Source organism: Myodes glareolus, chromosome 9 (assembly GCF_982192425.1).
Source record: "Myodes glareolus chromosome 9, mMyoGla1.1, whole genome shotgun sequence".
Lineage (NCBI taxonomy): Eukaryota > Metazoa > Chordata > Mammalia > Rodentia > Cricetidae > Myodes > Myodes glareolus.
In genome coordinates this window covers 94,716,086-94,739,572 of record NC_142034.1, presented here as the reverse complement: position 1 = coordinate 94,739,572, position 23,487 = coordinate 94,716,086, and the positions used below count along the sequence as shown (strand labels likewise).

General features: G+C 56.9%; 7 protein-coding genes across 41 annotated transcripts in view; 4 read left to right on the top strand and 3 right to left on the bottom strand.

Annotated features, from left to right (window-relative positions):
* Positions 1 to 233: 233 nt before the first annotated feature.
* Igfals (insulin like growth factor binding protein acid labile subunit) lies at positions 234 to 6,016 on the top strand. 2 transcript variants are annotated; one of them, XM_087910763.1, is made up of 2 exons: positions 234 to 382; positions 2,563 to 6,016. In XM_087910763.1, exons 1-2 carry the CDS (start codon positions 367 to 369, stop codon positions 4,356 to 4,358), a joined length of 1,812 nt encoding a protein of 603 aa, XP_087766889.1. In that variant the 5' UTR covers positions 234 to 366; the 3' UTR covers positions 4,359 to 6,016. The 2 variants fall into 2 exon arrangements, with proteins under 2 accessions (XP_087766889.1, XP_048292158.2); XM_048436201.3 differs by lacking the exon at positions 234 to 382 and adding an exon at positions 1,186 to 1,446.
* Positions 5,344 to 9,154, bottom strand: Nubp2 (NUBP iron-sulfur cluster assembly factor 2, cytosolic). The gene is made up of 7 exons (XM_048436210.3): positions 8,962 to 9,154; positions 8,343 to 8,461; positions 8,043 to 8,241; positions 7,045 to 7,199; positions 6,778 to 6,888; positions 6,482 to 6,551; positions 5,344 to 6,014 (listed from the first exon to the last, which is right to left on the bottom strand). Exons 1-7 carry the CDS (start codon positions 8,975 to 8,977, stop codon positions 5,869 to 5,871), a joined length of 816 nt encoding a protein of 271 aa, XP_048292167.3. The 5' UTR covers positions 8,978 to 9,154; the 3' UTR covers positions 5,344 to 5,868.
* Positions 9,155 to 9,305: 151 nt separating this feature from the next.
* Spsb3 (splA/ryanodine receptor domain and SOCS box containing 3) lies at positions 9,306 to 15,000 on the top strand. 6 transcript variants are annotated; one of them, XM_085694761.2, is made up of 8 exons: positions 9,306 to 9,412; positions 10,245 to 10,257; positions 10,452 to 10,589; positions 13,194 to 13,371; positions 13,478 to 13,665; positions 13,743 to 13,845; positions 13,920 to 14,045; positions 14,234 to 15,000. In XM_085694761.2, exons 1-8 carry the CDS (start codon positions 9,345 to 9,347, stop codon positions 14,575 to 14,577), a joined length of 1,158 nt encoding a protein of 385 aa, XP_085550887.1. In that variant the 5' UTR covers positions 9,306 to 9,344; the 3' UTR covers positions 14,578 to 15,000. The 6 variants fall into 6 exon arrangements, with proteins under 6 accessions (XP_085550887.1, XP_085550884.1, XP_048292162.1 ...); XM_085694758.2 differs by lacking the exon at positions 10,245 to 10,257 and having other exon boundaries at positions 9,320 to 9,424; XM_048436205.3 differs by lacking the exons at positions 9,306 to 9,412; positions 10,245 to 10,257 and adding an exon at positions 9,429 to 9,747.
* Positions 15,001 to 15,330: 330 nt separating this feature from the next.
* On the bottom strand, positions 15,331 to 18,134 carry Eme2 (essential meiotic structure-specific endonuclease subunit 2). 2 transcript variants are annotated; one of them, XM_048436203.3, is made up of 8 exons: positions 17,906 to 18,134; positions 17,647 to 17,783; positions 17,182 to 17,274; positions 16,465 to 16,556; positions 16,215 to 16,308; positions 15,943 to 16,058; positions 15,653 to 15,842; positions 15,331 to 15,583 (listed from the first exon to the last, which is right to left on the bottom strand). In XM_048436203.3, exons 1-8 carry the CDS (start codon positions 18,132 to 18,134, stop codon positions 15,413 to 15,415), a joined length of 1,122 nt encoding a protein of 373 aa, XP_048292160.3. In that variant the 3' UTR covers positions 15,331 to 15,412. The 2 variants fall into 2 exon arrangements, with proteins under 2 accessions (XP_048292160.3, XP_048292161.3); XM_048436204.3 differs by having other exon boundaries at positions 15,988 to 16,058.
* A 117-nt stretch (positions 18,135 to 18,251) lies between these two features.
* Mrps34 (mitochondrial ribosomal protein S34) lies at positions 18,252 to 19,384 on the top strand. Its single transcript, XM_048436211.1, has 3 exons — positions 18,252 to 18,572; positions 18,767 to 18,809; positions 18,892 to 19,384. The coding sequence occupies exons 1-3, from the start codon at positions 18,252 to 18,254 to the stop codon at positions 19,182 to 19,184; spliced, it is 657 nt and encodes a 218-aa protein (XP_048292168.1). The 3' UTR covers positions 19,185 to 19,384.
* Positions 19,385 to 19,433: 49 nt separating this feature from the next.
* Positions 19,434 to 20,556, top strand: Nme3 (NME/NM23 nucleoside diphosphate kinase 3). Its single transcript, XM_048436213.3, has 5 exons — positions 19,434 to 19,631; positions 19,703 to 19,833; positions 19,904 to 20,005; positions 20,080 to 20,192; positions 20,262 to 20,556. Exons 1-5 carry the CDS (start codon positions 19,586 to 19,588, stop codon positions 20,377 to 20,379), a joined length of 510 nt encoding a protein of 169 aa, XP_048292170.1. The 5' UTR covers positions 19,434 to 19,585; the 3' UTR covers positions 20,380 to 20,556.
* An 8-nt stretch (positions 20,557 to 20,564) lies between these two features.
* The window catches only part of Mapk8ip3 (mitogen-activated protein kinase 8 interacting protein 3), a 42,116-nt gene continuing 39,193 nt past the window's right edge, over positions 20,565 to 23,487 (bottom strand). For all 28 annotated transcript variants that reach the window (XM_085694740.2, XM_085694747.2, XM_085694742.2 and 25 more), the window contains 6 exons: positions 23,196 to 23,367; positions 22,858 to 22,971; positions 22,691 to 22,729; positions 22,391 to 22,570; positions 22,140 to 22,289; positions 20,565 to 22,066 (listed from right to left, as the gene is read on the bottom strand). In XM_085694740.2, coding sequence (XP_085550866.2) covers positions 21,945 to 22,066; positions 22,140 to 22,289; positions 22,391 to 22,570; positions 22,691 to 22,729; positions 22,858 to 22,971; positions 23,196 to 23,367 — 777 coding nt within the window. In that variant the 3' untranslated portion in view covers positions 20,565 to 21,944. The remainder of the gene's footprint in view (positions 22,067 to 22,139; positions 22,290 to 22,390; positions 22,571 to 22,690; positions 22,730 to 22,857; positions 22,972 to 23,195; positions 23,368 to 23,487) is intronic.

The following is a 23,487-nucleotide window of genomic DNA, read 5'->3' as shown; positions in this document are numbered from 1 at the left end:
TTTACTGTGTAAACTGCTCTGTAGCTCTGGGCGGAGCTTCCCCCTGCCGATCTATAATTTCTCAGAAAAGAGGCTGAGGAATAACCTGGAAAATGCCCTAGAGATGAGGCAGCAGAGTGGAAGCCACAGCCCCCTGACCCTCCCAGACCTGTCTACTTCCTCTGTCTGCTTGGAGATAGGTCCTAATGTCCCCCAACCCCCCCGAGAAGTGCTCCCCCTGAAACCCAGCACTGCCTTTCCTGGCCCCTCCCGTGTGCATTCCCACCACCCCAGGCAGGGCAAAGGGACAGAGCTCAAGGCAGGGTTCGCTGAGCTTTGGAGTGTCCGCCAGGTCACAGCTCTCAGGCCCTGGAGGAGGAAGCCGAGATGTGGCTCCGGCAGGGTGAGTGGAGCCAGGGCCAAGTTGAGGGCCCCATGAGCAGCCCCCTAACCTACCCCAGAGGCAGCACGTTTATCCGGGGTCTCTACACACAAGGAACTGTGGTAGTTAGGCCCTTGTTGCCGCTGAGGACAGTCAGAGGCCCGTGGAAGCTGCTGGCCCTGGCCCTTAGGGCCTGGGTGTCCCACTGCCCTCTTGCCAGCCTTTCCCAGGAGGGATGTGCTACTGAAGGCAAACATGAGGTAGCTGGTGGCCCTGCCAGGTGTTCCTAGAAGAGGCCCTGGGGGAGGGGCAGTGGCCAGACATCAGCTGACCTAGAGGTCACTGGAAGGCTGAGACTGAGCCCTGGACAAACCCCTGGGCTGGGAAGCCCAAATGGTGGAACCCACTTAGCCTGTAAAACCCCAGGTAAACCAAGTGGTAGTGGCGCATACCTTTAAATCCCAGCGCTTGGGAAGCAGAGGCAGACAGAGCTCTATGAATTTGGGGCCAGCCTGGTCTACGGAGTGAGTTCAGGATAACCAGGGCTACACAAAGAAACCCTGTCTTGAAAAACCAAAAAAAAAAAAAAAAAGCCAAAAGAAAGAAACCCCAGCTCAGGCAACATGCTAGAAATTTAGGAGGGTCTGTAAGAAACAGGCAGCAACTGCTTAACCCGACACAGCCATCTGCTCAGTATGGGGCGGGGGTGAGGAGGGTTCCCCAAGGACCGGCGAGCACAAGGGTGTTCTCACCCTGGCTGAACCTACTTCGAGAGAGGCCCCCTCTATCTTGAGCACCAGATCCTGTAAGGCTACTCCAACAAGCCTCCACCTCCAACACCTGCATGGGCAACCTTCAGAGCCCCACCTCTCCCCTGCACCATCTGCACCCAGGAGACTTGCGGTTGAGACTAGCTGCCCAGCACGAGAGGGTTAAAGGAGACCGAGTGTGGGGCAGGGCCAGCTTAAGGCTGCCAGCTACTGGCAATGAGGAAATCCAGAGGGCAGCAGCCCGCACTTAGACAGCCCTCGCTCACTGCCTGCCTGCAGCCAGTTCTGTGTGAGGCACAATGGCCCCGAGGACAGGTGAGGACCCCATATCCTTGCCACTTACTCTGAGGGTAGCTGGCCCTCAACCCTGAGCCCACTGGGAAAAGCTGCAGTGAGCTCGGCTCAGGGTGGGCTGGTGGGAATTCTGGATTGGGCCTTGGATACTGCTAATCATGACCCCAAGGGGTCTGTTATGCTCTCCCTTGGTGGTGGCACTGGGGGAGGGCCAAACGAAGGCAGGGCAGGCAGAAACAAGTCCTGAACCCCTGGGCATGACAAAGTGCAGAAACGAGCCCAGCGCTCCCCACAGCCCTACCTCACAGCTTGCGGCGATGGTGTGCTAGCCACAGCCTGTGATCCTTCTAGCTACTGCTTCTCTCAGGGGCCCAGCCCCGGGTGAGTAGGAAGCCAGTGTCTTATGCCTTTGGCATGCTACCACAATGCCAGGGGCTGCCCCATGAAGTCTCACTCCAGAACCATTGTGCAGTCACGCTGGATGCATGCTGTGTGGTGCGGAATGGTGCTGCCCAGCCTGAGCTGGCGCTCTCGGCATACCTGAGGTGCTGGCTGAATCGTGTGAGTGGGGTCAGGGTTTTCTAGACCCCATTCTTCTGCCAGCAGGTGGTACAGCAGGTGGTACAGGCTGCGTATACTGGGGAGCAAGTAGGGTGTGCCTTTCCCAGCTAGGGGCCAAACAGGCAGGGAGTGCCCAGCTTGCTGTTCAGTCACTGGGGACCACAAATGAATATGCTGCCCGGGTCTGTTCCAGAATATTCTGGAACAGCCAGGTCTTGGCCAACAGCTCGGCTCTGCTTTTCAGCCTGACTGTGTATACCCCAGAGGACACACACTGCCACATGGCCTAGTGGCCAGGGCCAAGGTTGCCTGTGAAGCCAGGTTGAAATGGAAGCTCTAAGCCCAGGGTGCAGTGAGATGGGGACCACCACTCGCTGGTTCCATGAACTGGAAAAGTGAAGTTACCTCCAAGGATAGGATCTGGCTGCTCATATCAAAGAGGGTTGATCACAGGTCTCAGAGCTCAAACAACACCCTTCTCTTACAGTGGCTGAGGCCTAGGGAAGCCCAGGGGTTGGCTCACATCCTGGGTCACAGTCCTCTGGGCACCTCCTTGCCAAGCCCTTCTCCCCACAGGAGGCCCAGCCCTGGTCATACTTCTGGCTTTCTGGGTGGCACTGGGCTCCTGTGACCTGCAAGGGGCAGATCCTGGAGCATCCAGGGATGCCGAGGGCCCCCCGTGCCCTGTCACCTGTACCTGCAGCTGTGACGACGACACGGAGGAGCTCAGCGTCTTCTGCAGCGCGAGGAACCTCACACAGCTGCCTGACGGCATCCCAGTGAGCACCAGGGCCCTGTGGCTCGACGGCAACAACCTCTCCTCCATCCCCTCAGCGGCTTTTCAAAACCTGTCCAGCTTGGACTTCCTCAACCTGCAGGGCAGCTGGCTGAGCAGTCTGGAGCCACAGGCGCTGCTGGGCCTGCAGAACCTCTACCACTTGCACCTGGAGCGGAACCTGCTCCGAGGCCTGGCTGCTGGCTTGTTCACGCACACGCCCAGCCTGGCTTCACTCAGCCTGAGCAACAACCTCCTGGGCCGGCTGGAAGAGGGGCTGTTCCGGGGCCTCGGGCACCTCTGGGACCTCAACCTGGGCTGGAACAGCCTAGTGGTACTGCCCGATACGGTGTTCCAGGGCCTGGGTAACCTCCGGGAGCTGGTGCTGGCTGGCAACAAACTGGCTTACCTGCAGCCTTCGCTCTTCTGTGGCTTGGGTGAGCTGCGAGAGCTGGACCTGAGCAGGAACGCGCTGCGCAGCGTCAAAGCCAATGTCTTCGTACACCTGCCCAGGCTGCAGAAGCTCTACCTGGACCGCAACTTAGTCACAGCTGTGGCCCCCGGTGCCTTCCTGGGCATGAAGGCACTGCGCTGGCTGGACCTGTCCCATAACCGCGTGGCAGGCCTCCTGGAGGACACCTTCCCAGGCCTGCTGGGTCTGCATGTCCTGCGCCTGGCACACAATGCCATCACTATCTTGCGGCCCCGTACTTTCAAAGACTTACATTTCCTGGAGGAACTGCAGCTTGGTCACAATCGCATCCGGCAGTTAGGTGAGAAGACATTTGAGGGCCTTGGGCAGCTGGAGGTGCTCACGCTCAATGACAATCAGATCCACGAGATCAAGCTGGGTGCCTTCTCTGGCCTCTTCAATGTGGCCGTTATGAATCTCTCCGGCAACTGTCTGAGGAGCCTCCCAGAGCGAGTGTTCCAAGGCCTGGCCAAGCTGCACAGCCTACACCTGGAGCACAGCTGCCTGGGTCGCATCCGCCTGCACACTTTCGCCGGCCTCTCGGGGCTGCGCAGGCTCTTCCTCAGGGGCAACAGCATCTCCAGCATCGAGGAGCATAGCCTGGCGGGGCTCTCTGAGCTCCTGGAGCTTGATCTTACCGACAACCAGCTCACACATCTGCCCCGCCAGCTTTTCCAGGGACTTGGTCAGCTAGAGTACCTGCTTCTCTCGCATAACCGGCTGTCGGCGCTGTCTGAGGATGTCCTGAGCCCCTTGCAGCGGGCCTTCTGGCTGGACATCTCCCACAATTGCCTGGAGGAGCTGTCGGAAGGCCTTTTCTCACCACTGGGGCGGCTGCGCTACCTCAGCCTCAGGAACAACTCTTTGCACACCTTCTCGCCACAGCCTGGCCTGGAGCGTCTGTGGCTTGATGCCAACCCCTGGGACTGCCACTGTCCCCTCAAGGCACTGCGTGACTTTGCCCTGCAGAACCCCGGTATCGTTCCCCGCTTTGTTCAGACCGTCTGCGAGGGGGATGACTGCCAGCCAGTGCACACCTACAACAACATCACCTGTGCTGGTCCTGCCGACGTCTCAGGCCTCGACCTTCGAGACATCAGCGAAACACATTTTGCGCACTGCTGACCCTGGCTACCACTGGCCTGGTTTGGCCTAATGCTGCCTTGTGGTCAGGACAGTATCTCACTGTTACCAGAATCGCCGGCCCTTGAAGCCAGTGGGGGTGGGGGTATAGGGGACAGGTCCTAGGTTGCTCACTTCCTGGAAGCAGGGCAGTACCGGCAGCTATGTGGCCTAAACTCAGAAAGGTGGGCACAGGCCAGGTGCCCAAGGACCCAACCAGGAGGCGAAGCACTCAGCAGCACTCCCTGCTGGCAACAATTAAAAGCAAGCACTAAGCATGGCTTGTCGAGTGTGCCCTTGGGGAAAGTGGCCTGTGGTCTCTGTCTTTGTCCCCACCTCTTCTACCCTGTCCTAGCTCATCTACCTGAGCCCATCTGAGCCTTGTTGCTGCTGGGAACATGCATCCCGCTTCACCCTGCGGTGTCCATGTCCTCTTGGGCTTCTTGGGACCCTCTCCTCCAACACAAGGAACTACAGGCACCTACATCTCCCCAAATCCTGGCATTGCAGCCTTCCCTCAGGGCACGACACTGGGACCAGGTGGGCTTCTCACAGCTGTCTGGATCCCAGGTGTGGAGGTCACCACATTGCTCACTGCTGGGCATTAACTGCTGGGGTGGGGTGGAGGTGAGGACAGCGCCTTCCCATCTGACTGCAGGAACCATTCTCTGGATGCTCCCCAGGCCCCCACTGTCCCCTGGAGAGCTCAGCTTTGCCCCAGGAAGACATAACAGGTCACCAGCTGCTTTCCAGAGATTTCCTTCCTGACTTTTCCAGGAAGGAGGAAAGGGCCTCTGTGCCTCAGCTCTCATCCTATGGCTTCCAGCTGCCCCAGGCCCACGGGGTCTCTGAAAACACAACATGCTGACATCCGTCCCCAAGACAAGACAGACATCCTCACCATTATATCTTTACTGACACTGCCTGTTCCAGACCTAGAATGCAGCAAACGCCATCTCACTGAGAACAGAAGGGTCTGGATGCTGGGTTCTTCACAAGGTGGGGAGATAGTTTAATGGTAGACTCCTGCAAGTTACCAAGTAAACCACACAGTGCATCACGGAAGGCTCCACAGTGAAGCCCTTGTGGGCACTCAGGGTGATTCAGGAGGAGAACGTACTGGCCAACTCGTGTACAGAGTGCTGTCTGAGCAGCCTGTGGAACTGGGGTGGAAGGAACTAGGGCTGGACAAAGCCCATAGGGTGGAGGTTAAGGCTGCGACCATCTCAAGAAACTAGGACCCAAACCGTCCCCTCAGCTACAAACTAGTCTGGTGAAGCCACTGATGGTAAAGAAACTCTGCCCAAACATTCCTGGGAATGTCACTGGGGCCTGCAGGGAGATGTCTGCATGGAAGCCATCACAAAGACCAGCCATTGCTTAGGCCAGCAACCGTAGGTCCCAAGACAGTCCTGAGGACAACTGCTCCCAGAATTCCTGTAGGCTGTCCTGCTCCCAGAGTTCCTGTAGGCTGTGGACAGGGCACACAGCGCCAGGAGAGGCTGTGAGGCTGTCAGGAGTGCAGAGCAGGCATCCTGTGCAGAACTTTCTGGGCAATGGAAGTGAGTGCGGTGTACGTGGTGCTCTTGGGGAACTCCTGGATGAAGTCACGGCCCTCCTCCAGGCTCCTGGTGAGCTGCGGATCTAGGGGAACAGAGCCTGCAACAACAAAGGCCAGGGAAGGGCCGACAGGAGGGCTCAGTGGGTGGAGGTGCTGTTTCCGAGTCTGACAACCTGACTTCAGACTCCGGGACCTACACGGTAGAAGGTGAGAACTGACCCCCCCCCACACACACAAACTGGCACCTGACTTCAACATGTTCCCTGTGGCAAGTGCCACAACCCCCTCCCCAATAAACAAATAAAAATAAGAGGAGTGTCAACTACCACACATCTGCCAGAAACTCAGGCCTGACCTCCCTGACCCCCCACTTAAATAACTGGGCAAGTGGCAGAGCCTGGTCCCCCTGCCACACGCACACCCAGAAAACTGCTGGGCGGTGGGAGGTCCACATAAACACCAAACCCGACACTCACTGAAGTCAGGCCTAACACTTTGGTCAGACCCACTCAGAAGCCTGGTAGGTGCAATCTGGGACCCTTGCTGGCTTGCTCTTGACACTTACCTAAAAAAGGGACTCCAGCCAGCTGGGCCAGCTCCTCCCCTCCGCCCCTGGAGAAGACGTTGGTGCACTCCTAGGAGACAAGGGCTATGAGGGTCCAGTCTGCAGACCCACGGCCAAGGTGAGCTCTCCAGCTGCTCCAGGGGGAATACCCAGGTAGGAACAGAGTCTTCATTGGCCAGGAAGTCACTTATCTGAACTGATGGACAGGGGACTTTCTTACTGGAAGTCTCTGACTGTGTGCCCTGTCTTGCACTCCCTCAGACCTTGAATTAGCCCCCCCATCTTCAGAGACTCACAGCGCAGTGTGGGCAGGCGAAGCCGCTCATGTTCTCCACGACCCCGATGACCTGCAGCCCAGTCTTCCTACAGAAAGTCAGTTCCCGCCTCACATCCCCAACAGACACTGCCTGTAGATCAGAGTAAAGAGGCCAGTCAGCCACATGCCAGCCAAGACCACGTAATCAGCAGGGAACATGGCCCACCAAAGCCCAGCCCAACAGAACACAGGCACACAGACAGACACCCCCCCCGCCAGATGACATTGGAGGAGATGCCAGTAGTACCTGTGGTGTGGTGACCACAAGGGCCCCCAGGGGCCTGTAGGGGCGCAGGGCTTCCACGGTGGCCATGTGCTCATCAGAAGTCCCTGGTGGCGTGTCCACAACCAGATAGTCCAGCTCTCCCCAGGCCACGTCAGACACGAACTGCTTTATCAGTGCTGCCAAGACCCCAGAGACCGGCAGTAACCTGAGGGGGCGTTAGGCTGGGGAGGCCCATCTTGTCCAGCCCCCAGCCCCAGGATCTACCAGCTGCTACTGGGCAGCTCTCAGGGGACGGTGGGAACACCTGCCACACAGGCAGCAAGGGTCCTTGATCTGCGAGGTAACTGGGGAGGCAGAGCTCGGGGGCCCCCACAAACACTCCGTGCTTCCCAGCACTGAACTGCGTCCACACACTCCACTTGACCCGGCTATACCCCTTCCGGCCCCAGGTGAGGATGAGTCTCTCCGAAGGGCCCCTGTGTCCTCTAGGCCAGAAAATGGCCTGGCATGGAGCTCCTTGCCGGCATGTCCAGGAGCAGCGAGCCATTCCCTCTAAGTGTGCTCTTCTTCCCGGGAAGCCCCTCACTACAGCCAGGATGGTCTAACGTTACCTCCTTGAAGCTCAGCACTTGGCCCACTACACACTGTTGCGCCTCAGACCCGTGTGCTGAGAGAGGGCGAGGCTCTCAGGAGACCTCCCTTCCTAACTAAGAGATGGACAACACAGGCCAAACAACGCTTCTCCCCTGATGTGGGTCTCTCGTCGCTCTCTCCATTCAGAGGCTGATATGGTTGTCACAGAAGCTGGAAGAGGCTTCTCAGGGACACAGGGGTGTGTATATCCAGCTGGATGGGCATGCATGAGCAGTGGAAGCATTCCATTGGCACAGAGTCTCCAATACCAAGAGGCCAGGGCTAGATTCTTAATTTACTAAAGGCAGCAGCCATGATAGGAGGGAAAGTAGCCGCAAGTGGTACTGAAAGGTCAGCTGGGGGACCTCCCCCCACCGAGTTCTTACCGTGTTTCTTGGGACCTCTCCACACCACGGCCTCGTCAGGGTTCTCCAGCAGGAAGCCCACGGACATGAGGGAGATGCTCTGCTCCTGATCCACAAAGACAGGCACCCAGCCATGGTCACACTGGTGCACTGCCTTGCCTTGTGCACGGAGCATGCGTGGGATGCTGGGCCCGCACAGGTCTACATCTAGGATCCCCACCTAAAAGAGAGCGGATGCTGAGGGGTGGGGAGAAGCCCTTCCAGGATTGCTGGGAGCTGGAAACTAAGTGCAGCAGGTGTCAGCCCGAGTCGGGGCCTCACCTTCTTGCCCTGGTGGTGCAGCGCCAGGGCCAACTCCGTGGAGATGGTACTTTTCCCAACGCCCCCCTTTCCAGAGAGGACAAGGATGATATTTCGCACGCCGGCCAGATTCTCGGGCTCTGGTGAGAAAAAGAAGTTGGGGTGTCCGGGAGAGCGACAAAGACAAAGGCACCCTGGTAGCAGGTCTTCTAGAAGTCCCAGACCTGTCTCGGTCTCACTTCTGTCTGAGGTGGAGTAACTGAAGGCACGTGCACACTTGACACTGTGTGCTAACGCTCACCTGTGATAGTCCTCAAACTGCCAGCTCCCTTCAACAGAGACAGAGGAAACACAGAAGCCAGTTTATCAAGCTAAGCGGCACCTGTGCCCGAATGCACAGACTCCACATTACAGACTGCAGTGGGCTCCCAGCTCTCTCGAAGGAGCAAGGCTGAGGACCTAGAGCAGCCGTAACCGCCTCCATGTGCATCCGCGTCACCCGGCTGGCTCGGTAAACAAGGGGACATGCCATGCATTGGCATTTCAGGCTACTCTGTGTGCAGGCCACAGGTGAGTCGTTGCACTCGGTCCGCCTTCAGACTTCCCCAACCCCTCACGCCTGGCCGACCCGCACACTCACCAGCTGCCGCCTCCATCCCGCTGCCAGCTGCTCTTCTCGGCTCCCTTCCGCTTCCTCTCCAAACTCTCCGAGCCTTTGAACCAATGGCAACAAGAGTTCACCCTTGGCTCATTTTGAGAGGCCTAGTCTCGCAATCGTCAGCCAATCAGATCACCTGAAGAGAACCCAATCCTGGCAACTGAAGATGACGCCACGGACACAGAAATACTTCCGCATGCTTGTCCAATAGTAATGCGAGAAAAATTTTGACAGCTCTAGCGAGGACCAGTAGGAACTTTGGTTCAGGATTGACAGGTCGAGCAAGCCTCTCGACAGCAGCCCTGTCTCGCGAGACCCGCCCCCGCGCGAAGCCGCGGGAGAGCCCGCCTTCGGCTGCCCGGCCAATGCAGCGCGGGGGCGGGGATTGTTTGCGTCGCTGCCGGAACGGAAAGTGGGTCAGCGCCGGCGGAGCGCTTGGCCGCAGGTGAGGCGCGCCGGCCCAGCCCGGCCAGGCCCGGCTGGTGGCGCGCTGACCTTGCAGGCGGTCAAACCGGCCACCTTTTGTTCCTCAGCGGTGGCGCTCGGGTTTCTGGGTGGGGACCTCGGAGCCAGGTGCCAGCCGCATCGTCTTAGCGAGATCCGCGAGCCTCTGGCCCCGCGGAGGCCGAGTGCGGCCGCGACCCAGGACGTCTGTGGTTCATTCATTGGGTTCCTACTGTGTCCTCCTGTCCGGCGCTCAGCCAGCCCAACTGCTGCGGAGTGCTGGGCGCGGCCGCGCTCGGCCCCTTTGTGGGTGACTGGGGCGAGGTAGGGTAGTGCAGTGGATCTGCGGGGGACGGGAGGCAACTAGGACGAAGTCGACTATTAGACAGACAGTCCACTCGGGTGAGGAGATCTAGCCCTCCCAGAGCCTTGCATTTTGTCCCAGGAACGACGTCAAGGCCTGAGTAGAGTTTAAGGTTGTTTCCGAGACTGAGCTGGGTTTGTGGTGTGTGGGGTGGGATGGACCAGAGGTGTGTGGTGCAGGAAGCGGTGGGTCTCCAGCGACAAGTTGGAACCACTTCAGGGGTGTTGGAAGTAGGGGTGTCAGGAGTGGATGACAGCTGTGTTTCTGGCATGAGGAACTGGATGCTGGGGATGCCATTTGCTAAAGTGGACAGCGAAGGAGGAGCAAGTTAAGTGTCATATACCCGAGGGGCAGCAGCTCCTGAACGGAGTGCAGAGATGAGCTGGGGAACTTCCAGAGTTATGGGTGTCTGGGTTGCGTTTCACACCATCGCCCTGGGCTTGATTGAGGTGCTCAGGTACTGGAGCCAGGTACGAGCTTGTGGGAGTTTCTGGAGCCCAGGTTGAGTGTCCAGGGCCGCGGAGTCCCCATCCTGTGGTGGGTCTATGGCCTAGCCTGCCAGGTGGCCCAGAAATGCCAGGGGGTAGAGTTGTGGGTATTGGTCTTGTTTCGGTATTCTGACAAATTATGTGTCTTTAAGACTTACAATTAAGTTTTTCTCCAGGTCCTTTCCACTATGGCCCGGCGTCCGCGGAGTAGCAGGGCATGGCACTTTGTTCTGAGTGCAGCCCGCCGAGACACAGATGCCCGAGCCGTGGCTTTGGCAGGCACCACTAACTGGGGCTATGACTCTGATGGGCAGGTAGGTCTCACTGACAAGGTGGGGTTGACCGGTGTATGGATGGGGAGTGATAAAGTCGCTGAGGTTGGAAGGAGGGCTCTTTGGCCTGGTAAAGGGTATGTAGCCTGAGAGAGACAGAGAATCAAGACTGAAGGGATCCCTGTAAGTCCTGGACAGTGCTGCTCAGTGTACAACGGATGCCTGTTCATCAGCCCTACCAGTTTCCGGAGTAACTGTTGCCAACCTGGTAGCCACCTTCTGGATATTTTTGTTTTGTTTACTGTTGTGTGACACAGTTAATGGGTGGATGTCAGGAGACAGTTTTGTCTTCCTTTGTGGGCTTGCTCTCTCCTTCCACCTTTGTTTGGGATCAAGCTTAGGTTGTCCTTTGTCGTAGCAAGCATACACATGCTGGACCATCTTGATGATCCTGTATGTTTCTTTTGCTACACAAATACTCACTTTACATTCATGTGTATAAAAGGATCTGTGGTCTTTATTTTGTGTAGCCCTGGCTATTCTGGAACTAGACCAAGCTAGACTTGAACTCAGAGATCCGCCTGCCTCTGCTTCCCAAGCGTTGGGATGAAAGGCGTGTGCTACCACCAGCTTTTTTTTCTTTTTTTTTAGAAATAGTCTCACGCTGTAGCACAGGCTGGCCTTGGACTTGAGGCAGTTTACTTACTGTGTGGGCACATGCGCACCATGATGAGCATGTCAAGTCAGGCTAACTTGCAGGAGTTAGTTCTCTGCTCCTACCATATAATACCCATGGGATCAAACTCAGGCCATCGGCAAATGCTTTTGTTTTTGTTCTTTAATCTTTAGTTCTTGAGTTCAGTTTTGAAAGACTTCCTCTGTTGCAGACTCCAAGCACAGGGAGGCCAAGGAATGCAGGGCACAGGGTAGATACCAGCTTGATACACCTGACTAGGCCCTTGTGGGGGCTCTTCATCAGTCTTGCTTTACTGGACTGGTATTCTGGCCCTGCCCTGTATCGCCTCTACTCTGATGTCATGGCTTCCTACAACACAGAGTCCCTTCTAGAAGCTCATGGGATCGCCTCACATGGGCATGAGGAAAACTTGGAAGCCATAGATTTACTGACTTGGTCAGTGGGGGCTTCTGAACTTGAGAGGTCAACCCAAATTTTCAGCTACACCCAATGACAATACATCCTGGAGCAGCCTATAAGCCTGCCTGCTACTGCCTCAGAGTCATCACTGAGGGATGGCAGCAGTGACACACACATGCCTGTCATGTAGTCAGGTGGCAGTTAGTTCCTGGTGTCTGTGAGTTCTTTGCTGGGTTGAGCCACATCATCCCTCCTTCCTGTCCTAAGGTAGATTGACCGTATACCCTGACTCCTGATTCACTGGGTTTGCTTTGGCTTTAGAGAATCCCATCTTTGCCAGCGAGTACAAGGTCTGCCCTATAAGCCTTTCCTTCAGACATGATAGCTGTTCTGGTTGGCTGCTGAGGGGGTCTAGGTTTGCCTCGGTTAACTAAACATCCTGTGTCTGGCTTCCTGTGGAGTTAGTACTCCCCTATTCGAGCATACAGGCCTGGAGTTGAAGGTCAGTTTCCAATCTCCCTTAGCTGGCTACTTCCTCATCTGCTCATGCTACTGAACTACCATGATGGTTTGGTGTGTGATTTGGGGCCTTCCTGAGGAGCTGGCAATATTGCAAAAAGCAGAGAACAGGACAGTAGAGAGCCCTGAGTATTGTGAAAAGAATATGGGGGTGAAAGATCTGGTCCAAGCTTCTGTTGGCGACTGAATGCTTCCATTTAGGGATCGCAGTGATCACCTGGTGCCCGTAACAGGGCTGGATATGTGGCTGGCAATAGATGTGACTCCAGGGTGGATGGCAGAACTGATATGGTCGTGGTCTGCTCAGGTTATAGAGGGTCATGAACTGTGTAGGGCATGGAAGGCCGAGGAGGCAGATGTCAAAGCTCCAGAGACTGCCGAGCCAGCTAACCTAGCACCGAAACAGGGCTCCAAGGGCCTGCAGAGCAGCTGAATGGGAAGTCAGTAGCTGGAACCTGGCCAGCCCTGCTTTGTCTTCACCTCTATCAACCTCCGGGGACTGAGCTCAAGCCACATGGACTGCATCTTTGGAGGAGTTTGCTGCGGCTGGGGCTTGAAGCAGATACATTAGCCCATTAGGATTCATTGTGTATGCCCCTTTTGCTCCAGTGACCTTGCATGGGGTGGGAGCATACATCCTAAGGCTTAGGTCTTAGGCTGTGAGGAGCCAGATGCTAGACCTTGCTGACCTTGAGCTACCTGGCGGCAGCACGAGGTGGGCACTGGAGGGCCCCATCTTGTGTGGTCTGTGACAGCCAGGCTTCTGGCTGTGCGGAAATGGTGCTGAGGGCTGGATATTGAATTTCAGAGTCCTTTAAGAAGTCAAGTGAGAAGCTATTTGCCCCTGAGAACACCTCCCCATTCCACTGTGCTCTTTCAGGCATAGAAGTCAAATTTTAGCACTGAGGTTGCTTATGCTGGACACTGGAGAACCCCAGGAGGATTCTTCTCTGGAGGATGTGAGAAAGGGTCAGGTAGCCTGGCAATAGGAAAGCTACCATAAGTAGAACATTCTGTCACTTTCCTCCCAGCACAGCGACTCAGACTCCGACCCTGAGTACTCTTCCCTGCCACCATCCATCCCCAGTGCTGTGCCCGTGACAGGAGAGTCCTTCTGTGACTGTGAGGGCCAGAATGAGGCTACCTTCTGCAACAGCCTACACACAGCACACCGTGGCAAGGACTGCCGGTGTGGTGAGGAGGATGAGGGTGAGTGCCCCGTCACCGGAGCCTGTGGGGGCTGGGCAGGTTCTCTGGCACCAGAGTAAGGCTGCTTTGCCCCAGCCCTGCCTAGTTTGGGGCCTCTGTCTTACAGATTTTGATTGGGTCTGGGATGACCTGAACAAATCCTCAGCCACCTTGCTGAGCTGTGATAACCGCAAGGTCAGCTTTCATACGGAGTACAGCTGTGGTACTGCGGCCATTCGGGGCACCAAGGAGCTAGGGGATGGCCAGCATTTCTGGGAAATCAAGATGACCTCTCCTGTGTATGGCACTGACATGGTAAATGGCCAGCCAAAAGGGTAGCTGCCATGGGCCCGGCCCCTAGGCACCTAACTAGCCCAGCCCCACTGTTTCAGATGGTGGGCATCGGGACCTCAGATGTAGACCTGGACAAGTACCATCACACATTCTGCAGCCTGCTTGGCAGGGACGAAGACAGCTGGGGCCTCTCCTACACTGGTGGGTATTGCCTGGGTTGTGGGTGGGGCCGGCAGTGCCACAGGCCTCCCAGGCTTACCCATCTGCTCTCCCAGGGCTCCTCCATCACAAAGGCGACAAGATAACTTTCTCTTCACGCTTCGGCCAGGGCTCTATCATCGGCGTACACTTGGACACCTGGCATGGGACGCTGACCTTCTTCAAGAACAGGAAGTGCATAGGTGAGGGTGCCTTCCTGACCAGGTCTCAGTCAGATAGCCCTATCTGAGGCTCTCCAGGGTGGACAGGTGAAGCCAAGGTGATTCTGTCTTTTGTGTTCAGAGTGGCATGAGCTGTTCACCTTGGTGTATTATGGGAGGAGCTTCTTGGCTCCTGACCTACATACACTCAAGTTGAGTCTTCCTTCCAGGAGTGGCTGCCACCCGGCTGCAAAACAGAAGGTTCTACCCGATGGTGTGCTCCACAGCTGCCAAGAGCAGCATGAAAGTCATCCGCTCCTGTGCCAGCTCCACCTCCCTGCAATACCTGTGCTGCTATCGCCTGCGCCAGCTGCGGCCAAACTCAGGAGATACCCTCGAGGGCCTGCCCTTGCCACCTGGCCTCAAGCAAGTGCTACGTAACAAGCTGGGCTGGGTCCTGAGCATGAACTGCAACCACTGGAAGTCCCCTGGACCCCCTCCTGGCACAGCCACAACTGGTGTCGAGAGCGCCGAGACCAGGCCCTGTCAGAGGAAGCGCTGCAAAAGAAGCTGACTTCTCCAGCTGAAGCGTGGCTACCTTATTCTGTCCCTTCAAGGGCAGCAGGAGAGGGAAGAACTGAGGTCCAGGCTTGTCCCTCTCCCTGAAGCCAGGACAGGCCATGGAGCGTGGAGGCCAGTCTACTGCATGTGCTGGGGGAGCAGCACTCCTGTGTGTGCTCTGAGTTGCCATGTGTCTTGGGAACAGCAGCCCAAACACTTCAGGACCTAGATTATAAACCTGGGATGCTAGCTGACTCAAACACAGCCCAGGGAAAAGGAGATGAGCTGTCCCAACCCACAGGGCCTTGGGGTTTTCCTGACTTGCAACTGCATGTTGTCAGCTCCTGCCCATTACAAAGATGTCAGTGGGTGCCCTGTGAAGGGTTTTTGTCTCGTTCTCATAGGCTATATAACATTAAAACAGTCCCCAATAAGGCCTGAGCTGTCTGTGCCTATGGTTTACCTTCCACTGTGTCTGTCTGTCCAGCAGCTTAGATGTCTTTTCCCAAGGGTCTCTTACTACTTCCTGAGGATGTACCCTAAGCTTCCAGATGGCAATGGGACTGGGAATTGCCCACATGGGCAGTCAGTTCTGCTACCAGGTTTCCTGCACCCAGGATCCAGGCCAAGGGCATATTGAAGCCCCAGTCACTCCAGGGCCCCTGCTACCTACTGCCCAGCTTCCCTTACCCCATCACCTCCCATGGTGCTTCCATTTGACCAGAGAACAATAGTCTACCCCAGACTGAAAAAAAAAGCATGCTGGTCGGGCCCAATCCTTGCCAGTCTCTTGGAATGACTAGTCAGTCTCTTGGGCAAGAAGCAGCCCAAGGATGTCACAGGTGTGATCAAGAGCTCAGGTCCAGCAGGAGGTGGGGGTTGGTGGTAGTCAGGAAGATGCAGATTCGTCGTGAAATGTCAGGTCCCACCCTGCGGGGCTGCCTGCCTTTGTGGACCTTCACGGGGAGGTCAGCTAGGAGATTTAGGCGCTCCTGCTCCGTGCCGCAGTCCAGTAGAGCCTAGAGTGGGCACAGGTGTGAGTATGCAGGCTTTAGGCCCTAGTCCTGGGAAGGGGACTGGGGATTCACCTGTTGCAGAAGGCGGGGTGAGGGGAAGGCGGTGACAACAGCATCAGCCACAGCTGGGCTGACCCGGTTGAACTGTCTGATTTGCCGCCACCACACTCCTCGGAGCCCAGAGCCATCTTTGGCCACTTGCTGGCCTGAGGCCCAGTGCCCTGCTGTGCAGAAGGAAAAGGCCTGGGAGTCCCGGTACTGCCTGAAATGAGAGGGAACCCCAGACAGAACCTTAAGAACCTTCATCTGTGCGTCCCTCCAGCCCTGTCCCGCCTCCACTCGGTCCCTGCGGGGGTGTATACTTGGAGGGGCGCTGGGAGAGGGCCTTGGTGAAGGCACACACATACTGACTCAGCTCCTGCCATGACGCCACCAACAGCACGTCCAGGTCTGCGTGGAGCTGAAGCAGCACCAGGGCCTGCGGAGCGTGACAGTGGGTATGGGCTGGATGTCTGCTGAGGGGTGCCATCCCAATTATGGTGGGGACAAAGTCTAGCTCTGACAGGCCCCATACAGCAACCCAAGTGCAGAAACCGAGGCCAGCCATCTAACTCAACTCAGTGGCAGCCCTTACCTCCTCCACCTCGGGCCAGCTGATGGCCACCTTGCCTTGGGCTTCCTTTGACTCCTTTAGCTGCCATGTCCTCTGAGAACTGGGCTGCTGAGACCTGAACAGAGGGAACCTTTGGGCTTCCAAGTCTCCTGCCTCTGCAGGGTCCACCCAGGGCAAGTGGGGCCAGCTGTAGCACAGCAGCCCCTAGAGGCAATCCCATTTTACTGGGACACCACCCAAGCCAGCCCTACTGGTTCAGGGAGAGCGATACCACACGTATGTATCCAGTCCAATGACAGCCAGATGGAGGCGGGCTGGACTGTTGGGAGGAAGCCAGGGCATGGAGTAAGGCAGGCCTGTGGTCTGAAAGAAGAACCGTCACACGCCTGCTCACAGGTGGGCCACGGTAGACAGCACGCAATAGCCACCAGTGTGGCCAGTTTCCAGAGAAACTGGGGGCAAGAGAGAACTGGGGGAATCTCCCAGGTCTTGTCTGTTCTCTGGGGATTGGCTCTGATTCCTTAAGGCCCAGGAATACACAGGCACATTCCAGCTATGGTGCAGAAGTGAGCCAGCCCCCTTGCTTCTGGTCCACTTTACACCCAGGCTGGCCACCCAGCAGGTGCTTGACAAATGCTGACCCCTGGACAGTAGCACCCACTAAGAGATCAGCAGAACTGTACTCCAGGCAAATATCAGCTAGGCATTGTTCTCCTTGTGTTCAAGGAACAGGAGCAGCTGAGTGAGGGATTATCAGCCGTTGTAGGCAGACCCCACAGCCAGCGCATAGGGGTACTACCAGCCAGAATTGTAGGCTCCACCCCCTCCCCCGGCCAGGTTTGCAGCCCAGGTCACTATTCTCAGTTCTCCTAGAGGACCTTCAATCCTCTTGTGTCTAGAGCACTCAGCAAGTTTTCCTTGTATTTCCCTCGACACCTCTATAGTAGTTCCAGCCCTACAAGACAAATGACAGATCTTCCCCAGATACCTGGGTCAACTGCACAGCACTCCGAAGAAACTCCTGGGGTTCCAGCAGCAGCAACTGGTCCTGCTCATCCTCAGTCCACACCTCCAGCGGCACCTGTAGAGAACATCGCCAACCCTGCTAACCACCTGTGTGGGCCCAAGGTTTTTACCCCTACTGCCCAGCCACCAAACACTGTCAATAACTCTCCAGCTCTCCACCCAGTGACGTTCAGGCCTGCCAGGACTGCTCCCTAGAAGTTACAAAACTAGCCCACTCAATGAACAACCCATCCTCATTGCCAACAGGAGGTTCTGGCAGCAGTTGGGTTCAGGTTTCTTGTGTTAAGAAATGCGACTGGGCATCCTTCAGCTTTTAGGTTACTCCTGTGCGAGGCAAGAAAGATAGATGCAGAGACTTCGCTAGCCGGAGGCCCAAGTGAAACCTGAAATAAGACTGGCACTAGGGTGGTGATAGTGAGACACTCACACTGCTGGGGGCTGGGTCGGTCTTCACAACGCTCCACTGCAGGCTGCGAGACAGGAGCTGCGGCTCGATGCGGCATTCACAGCCTAGCGTGCCCAACGCCTCCATCAGGATATCGGAACCTGCATCTTCCAGGATAGCTGGGCCCGGTAGGCGACAGCTCGGTCATTTCACCCTCTCCCATGAAGGCTTGTGGATGACGATGCCACCCTGACGTGGAGCCAGTCCCAAGTTCCCAGCCTCTCCACCCCCGGCCCCGCACCTGGGTCCACGCACACCGCCAGACGACTCAGGACCTGATCCGCCCGTAATGCCTTGGCTGCAGTCCTGTGCTCGCTTACTGTACTCGAGGCTTGCTTGCCCATCTTCCTAGCGGCAGCACCTTCGTCGTCTGAGTCGGAGATCTCCCAGGTTTGAGGTCGACGCTGACCCAGACCCCGACCCCGGCCGCGACGCTGGCCCGTAGCTCTCCTGGGTTCTCCCTCTGCCATAGTCCACCCTTCCTACAGCTTCCGGATGTACCCGGATGCTTTTGTAGAGAACACCGACCGCTTCCGGATCGGGAGAGCTCCTGAAGCACAAGTTTCCGGAGGCGTAAGGGCACAGGCATGGCGCGGAAGAGAGTGAGACCCCGGCTGATCGCCGAGCTGGCCCGCCGCGTACGCGCCCTGCGCGAGCAGCGGAACCAGCCGCGAGACTCGCAGCTCTACGCCCTAGACTACGAGACTCTGACCCGGCCACACTCGGGTCGCCGGCTGCCGGTGCGCGCCTGGGCCGACGTGCGCCGTGAGAGCCGCCTCCTACAGCTGCTCGCCCGCCTCCCGTTGTTTGGCCTGGGCCGTCTGGTCACCCGCAAGTCCTGGCTATGGCAGCACGACGAGCCGTGCTACTGGCGCCTCACGCGAGTGAGGCCCGACTACACGGCGCAGGTGCGCTCTCTCCCTGTGCTGCCCGCTCTTGTCTACACTTTCTTCATCTTGCCCACACTTTCTTCATCTTGCCCACCCTGGACCACACCGGCTGGTTCTACCCACCCTGAACCACCTGGGCCTGTATGCCTCCCTTACCTACGTAACTTAGTGGCAGTGACTCTCTGTTGATAATTACCCCTCTTGTTCTGCAGAACTTGGACCACGGGAGGGCCTGGGGCATCCTGACCTTCAAAGGTAAGGATGGGTGCTAGTTGGAGCCTGTTATGGTGCGCAGGTTATCCAACCATCAGGCAGTCAGCTTGTCTTCTTTCCCCAGGAAAGAGTGAGGATGAGGCTCGGGAAATCGAGCATGCCATGTACCACGATTGGCGGTTGGTACCCAAGCACGAAGAGGAGGCCTTTACTGCGTTCACTGCGAAACCAGAGGATAGGTTGAACCCTGTCCCCTACCCACCTCTGCTGCGGGCCATGATCCTCGCTGAACGACAGAAAAACGGGGATACCAGCGTCCAGGAGCCGCTCCTGAACCTGGAGAGGACTCGGGTGCATCCCTGGGACTATCCTGCAAAACAGGAGACCAAAGGGAAGGCCAAGGGCACCCCAGTCTAACTGCCAGGACGGGCAGAGAAGTCGTTTGAGTCATTTGATGGACAAGTGTCTTTGACTGTGCCAGATCTCCCTTTTGGTGAAGAGTTAGACCCTACAGCCCTGACACACCTCCCATTGAATGGTGGGGCAGTTGACAGGCTGTTGGTTTCAGGCGGCCTCTTACTCGCACTTTGGTCTGGAAATAAAGGCACGAAGCGGCCCGTGTTGTGGTTTCATTACGTGGGTACCGCAGGACGGGGCAGGGAAGGCGGCGGTTCGCAACAGAGTGCCTGTTGCTCTGGTACACTCAAGCTCTGGGGCTGTGCCCAGGCTGAAATGTGCTGGGACTGCGGAACCCGCGCCTGGAGGTCCTTTAAGGGAGGCCACGCCCCCTCGCCGCCTGGTCCGCCCCATCCGCCGCCATGATCTGCCTGGTGCTGACCATCTTCGCTAACCTCTTTCCCGCAGGTGAGCACCAGGGCAGACTGGGGCCGGTCTGGGTGCGTGGTAGGGCATGCCTTAAGTCTGTACTCTCGCAGCCTACAGCGGCGTGAACGAGCGCACGTTCTTGGCAGTGAAGCCCGACGGCGTGCAGCGGCGGCTGGTGGGCGAGATTGTGCGTCGCTTTGAGAGAAAGGGCTTCAAGCTGGTGGCACTAAAACTAGTGCAGGTATGGGCGGGCAAAGGAGCTAGTGGGTCTAGGGTCGGGGCCCTGGTACAGGTAGCTGTCCCTCCCCTAGGCTTCCGAAGAGCTGTTGCGGGAGCATTATGCCGAGCTGCGCGAGAGACCCTTCTACAGCCGGCTAGTTAAATACATGAGCTCTGGTCCCGTGGTGGCCATGGTGAGTTTCCAATGACCTGCAAGGGAAGGGCGAGGCCTTGGGGGCGCTTATCACTCTGACAGTAACCCCTGCAGGTGTGGCAAGGGATGGACGTTGTGCGTGCTTCGCGGGCCCTCATAGGGGCTACTGACCCAGGGGACGCCATGCCTGGCACCATCCGTGGGGATTTCTGCGTGGAAGTTGGCAAGTAAGTCCTACCAAACTCCCTGGCCACCCCTCACCCCTCCTCTCTGGCTCACTTGCCATTCCCGCACAGGAATGTGATTCATGGCAGTGACTCGGTGGAAAGTGCTCACAGAGAGATTGCGCTTTGGTTTCATGAGGAAGAGCTTCTGTGTTGGGAGGACAGCGTTGGGCATTGGCTGTATGAGTAGATGCGACTAAAGTCAGCGTTACCAACCTGGAGGTTTCTGGTCTTCTGCCATCCTCACAGAGCTCGGCAGCAGTAATAGTGCTGTGGGTGCAGGTCCACCCGACCCAGTCTGTCCAGGGACAGTCACTCCCACATCCCTCCCTGTATTTTTTTCATAATAAACTGCAGAAAACCCTTGTGCACTGGTGTGGTTTCAAGACAAAAGTACTGTTAAGACATTTATTACATACAGAGCAGATATGTGAGTTCACTTGCAAGGCCAAAGCCTGAGGAGAGTTGCACTGGCCCCTTCCTCCAGCTGCACCCACCCAGCTAACCCCAGTCACTTCACACTCCTGTGGGAACAGACAAGGGACATACATCACAGTGGAGAGGTGGCAGGATGGTGGGGAGAAGCCTGCAGCTGCACAATGCTGCAGCTTATTGTGGCCAGATGGGCTCAGGGGCAATGCCCCTGGATCTGTGCTTCTCTGGTGGTGAGAGGGCAGTAGAGGCCAGCTGACTCTGATCAATGCCCCTGGAAGAGTAAGACCAGGGCCAGGGCAGCACCTGCCTCCACACACTTGCTTATAACTCTGCCCATCCTGGCCAGTCCTCAGCTCTTCTGGCCTCTCTGCCTGGCAGCCTCTGTTAGTTGCTCTCCAAGGGAGCAGGCCACAGCTGGCAGCCCTAGGCACTTAGTACGTGTCCGCGAGCTGGGCTCCTTCGAGCCCTGTGCATGAGGCAGGCCCTGGGGAGCACACCATCCTCCATTAACCTGAGGCCGAGCCTGCATCCTAGGACTGACTCTGGAGACACCAGGGCCATCCTTCTTCCTGAGGCCTGTGCCTGCCCTGGCAGCCTGAGAAATTCTACCCTTGGAGCTTCTGGGAGGGGCAGGGCACTAGGGTCTTGCTCCTCCAAGGTTAATCTTGTGCCCATGAAGAGCCTAGGGGACACTGGTCTATGAGGGGCTTGACAATCTTGGGAGCCCTTGGGTTAATGGGTATTTATCATCTTTGAAGCAGCTGCCCAGGGAGGATGGCCCTGAGCTTTCATGCCAGGTTCCCAGGTAAGACCCAGGCTGGGGCCAAGGGAATGTAAGTTTGGAGATAGGGAAAATTCCAGAGAAGGCTGGCTGAGGTCCCGGAATCCAGACGGTTCTAGCCTTGCTTCTGGTAGCGGACAGTGGCTAGGCCTGGGACCCTCAGGGCTGCATGCAAAGCAAGTAGACTTGGGGAAGACTCGGCAGTGTGCGGTCCCTGCTCCTGCCAGGGCCGCCTGTGGGAGCTGCCCATAGCAATCTTGGTCCTGACTTGCCCTGAGGGGCCCCTGGGACTTCACTGGGGCTGGGTGTTGGCCAGGGCCAGGAGCTGCTGGAGAGAGGGTGTCCCAGAGGCTCTCCTCCTCCTGTCTCACTCCCCAAACTTGCTTCACCCCTCTCTAACAGCTGGGGGCTGGACCTCAGGCAAAAGCTGCAAGTTGAGAGGTTAAAAGGGGATGGACGAACCTGACTGCCCCAGGGAACAGGCGGGGGGGCAGGTAGGTAGGGTCCTATGTACAGTTGGCATCAGGCAGGGCAGGTTCTCACTCAGGGGTGTAGGAAACCTGCCACACGATTATGTGGCTGCGCTCAGCCTTGGACAACACGGGCTTCACCTGGTTCACATCCCCGGCAACTTCCTCTGTTTCATCATCCTCGCCGTCCCCTGGAGGATTGGCAGTCATGAGGACTCCCCACATACCCACACCAAGCCCTACCTCTAGCTTGTGCCAACTTACCAATGCGGAAGTCAATGTAACCTTCACCACCACTTAGCACCAGCGCATTCTTCAACTTCTGGCCCTCAGAATCTGCAGCAGGCGCAGCAGGCCCAGGACCCTCCGATGGGCTGTCTAGCACACTGCCATTCAGAGTGGCAAGTACATTTCCTGTCATGGGCAGAGGAATCTTAGGGCTATAGTCTCTTGAAAAGGTCAGAGCTGTGCTACGGTAGTACAGTGGGCAAAGAGGCTTAGGACCATCTATGTACCTGGCACAGAGACAAAAAATTTGACAGCATCACGGTGTCCATGGAAGCAGAGCTGAGCCTGAGCCATGGAGCAGTAGGGGATGAAGCTGCTGGCTGCCTTGTCACTGCTGTCGTCCCCATACACATGGATGACACCCCCTGGGCGAGTCCCCTCCCCAGATGTTGGAGATGTCTTGTTGGCTGAGAAAACAAGGCCAGGAGAATAGGACCATCTTATTTTCAGCAGGCAGCTGGAGATGGTGAGTGCTAGGGGCAGAGCAAATGCTCCAAGTCACATGGGGGCAAGTGCTGAGGACTTACCTCGGAGCCCCAAAAGCTGGCCTCGATGCAGGACTACAGCTGAGGAAAAAAGAGGAAGGAAGGCTAAGCTTGGCCAGAGAGGTGGCTCCCCAGTTCCACCTACTCTGGAAACTCTTTAGCATAGCTGCTGCTTTCTGGATAGGTGTCCTCTAGGGTTGGGAACTTACTCTCAGTCAGGGGGATGGAGATGACAACGCCGTTGCCAGTGCCCACCCACAGACGGTTGCCCGCAATGAGTAGGGCTGTGATGCGGACGAAGGAGAAGCCCAGCTTGCCGGTACCTGGGTGAGAACAGAAGAGCGGTCAGCATAGCCAGTGATGGGTGCCCCAGGTGTTTCCCCTAACATGGCATCTTTATTTGATCTATATTGAGGCAGGTCCTCATGTAGCCCAGGATGGCCTGAAACTTGACTATATAACTAAAAACGACCTTGAATGTCTGATTCTCCTGTTTCCACCTCCCAAGTGCTGGGGTTATAGGCATATGCCCACTATGCCTGCTCACCCAGCATCTTGCTAACATATGGCTCGATGTCCACATCCTGCAGGTGCTGGTGGGTGTGAGCATGGTAGAGTCGAAGGGTGGAATCCAAGCGAATAGAAACCCATACTCCATCACCGATCCAGGCAAGCTGTCGCACCTGGCTTTCCCGCCTTGGATGGGCATCAAATGATTTCTGTTGGTTAATGGCAGCCAGTCAACAGGGGTGGATAATGGACAGGTAAGGGATCTGGGCTTGCTGTGATGTGATGCAGGGTCCACCTTAATGACACACTGCCTGTCCCAACCTCCAATC

Coding starts and splice junctions, on each gene's coding strand:
- Nubp2 (XM_048436210.3), bottom strand. Junction 7,200..8,042: donor GAGAGGTCCCAAGAAACACG/GTAAGAACTCGG, acceptor GGGTCTTGGCAG/CACTGATAAAGCAGTTCGTG. Junction 6,015..6,481: donor GGCTGGAGTCCCTTTTTTAG/GTAAGTGTCAAG, acceptor TTGTTGTTGCAG/GCTCTGTTCCCCTAGATCCG.
- Eme2 (XM_048436203.3), bottom strand. CDS start 18,134: ATGGCAGAGGGAGAACCCAGGAGAGCTACGGGCCAGCGTCGCGGCCGG. Junction 16,557..17,181: donor GTGCTGTGCAGTTGACCCAG/GTATCTGGGGAA, acceptor TTCTTCTTTCAG/ACCACAGGCCTGCCTTACTC. Junction 15,843..15,942: donor CTCTCCCAGCGCCCCTCCAA/GTATACACCCCC, acceptor CTCTCATTTCAG/GCAGTACCGGGACTCCCAGG.
- Spsb3 (XM_048436208.3), top strand. CDS start 10,165: ATGAGCTGGGGAACTTCCAGAGTTATGGGTGTCTGGGTTGCGTTTCAC. Junction 13,372..13,477: donor GTGTGGTGAGGAGGATGAGG/GTGAGTGCCCCG, acceptor TCTGTCTTACAG/ATTTTGATTGGGTCTGGGAT. Junction 14,046..14,233: donor CAAGAACAGGAAGTGCATAG/GTGAGGGTGCCT, acceptor TCTTCCTTCCAG/GAGTGGCTGCCACCCGGCTG.
- Nme3 (XM_048436213.3), top strand. CDS start 19,586: ATGATCTGCCTGGTGCTGACCATCTTCGCTAACCTCTTTCCCGCAG. Junction 19,632..19,702: donor CGCTAACCTCTTTCCCGCAG/GTGAGCACCAGG, acceptor GTACTCTCGCAG/CCTACAGCGGCGTGAACGAG. Junction 19,834..19,903: donor TGGCACTAAAACTAGTGCAG/GTATGGGCGGGC, acceptor TCCCTCCCCTAG/GCTTCCGAAGAGCTGTTGCG.
- Mrps34 (XM_048436211.1), top strand. CDS start 18,252: ATGGCGCGGAAGAGAGTGAGACCCCGGCTGATCGCCGAGCTGGCCCGC. Junction 18,573..18,766: donor GGCCCGACTACACGGCGCAG/GTGCGCTCTCTC, acceptor CTTGTTCTGCAG/AACTTGGACCACGGGAGGGC. Junction 18,810..18,891: donor GGGCATCCTGACCTTCAAAG/GTAAGGATGGGT, acceptor TTCTTTCCCCAG/GAAAGAGTGAGGATGAGGCT.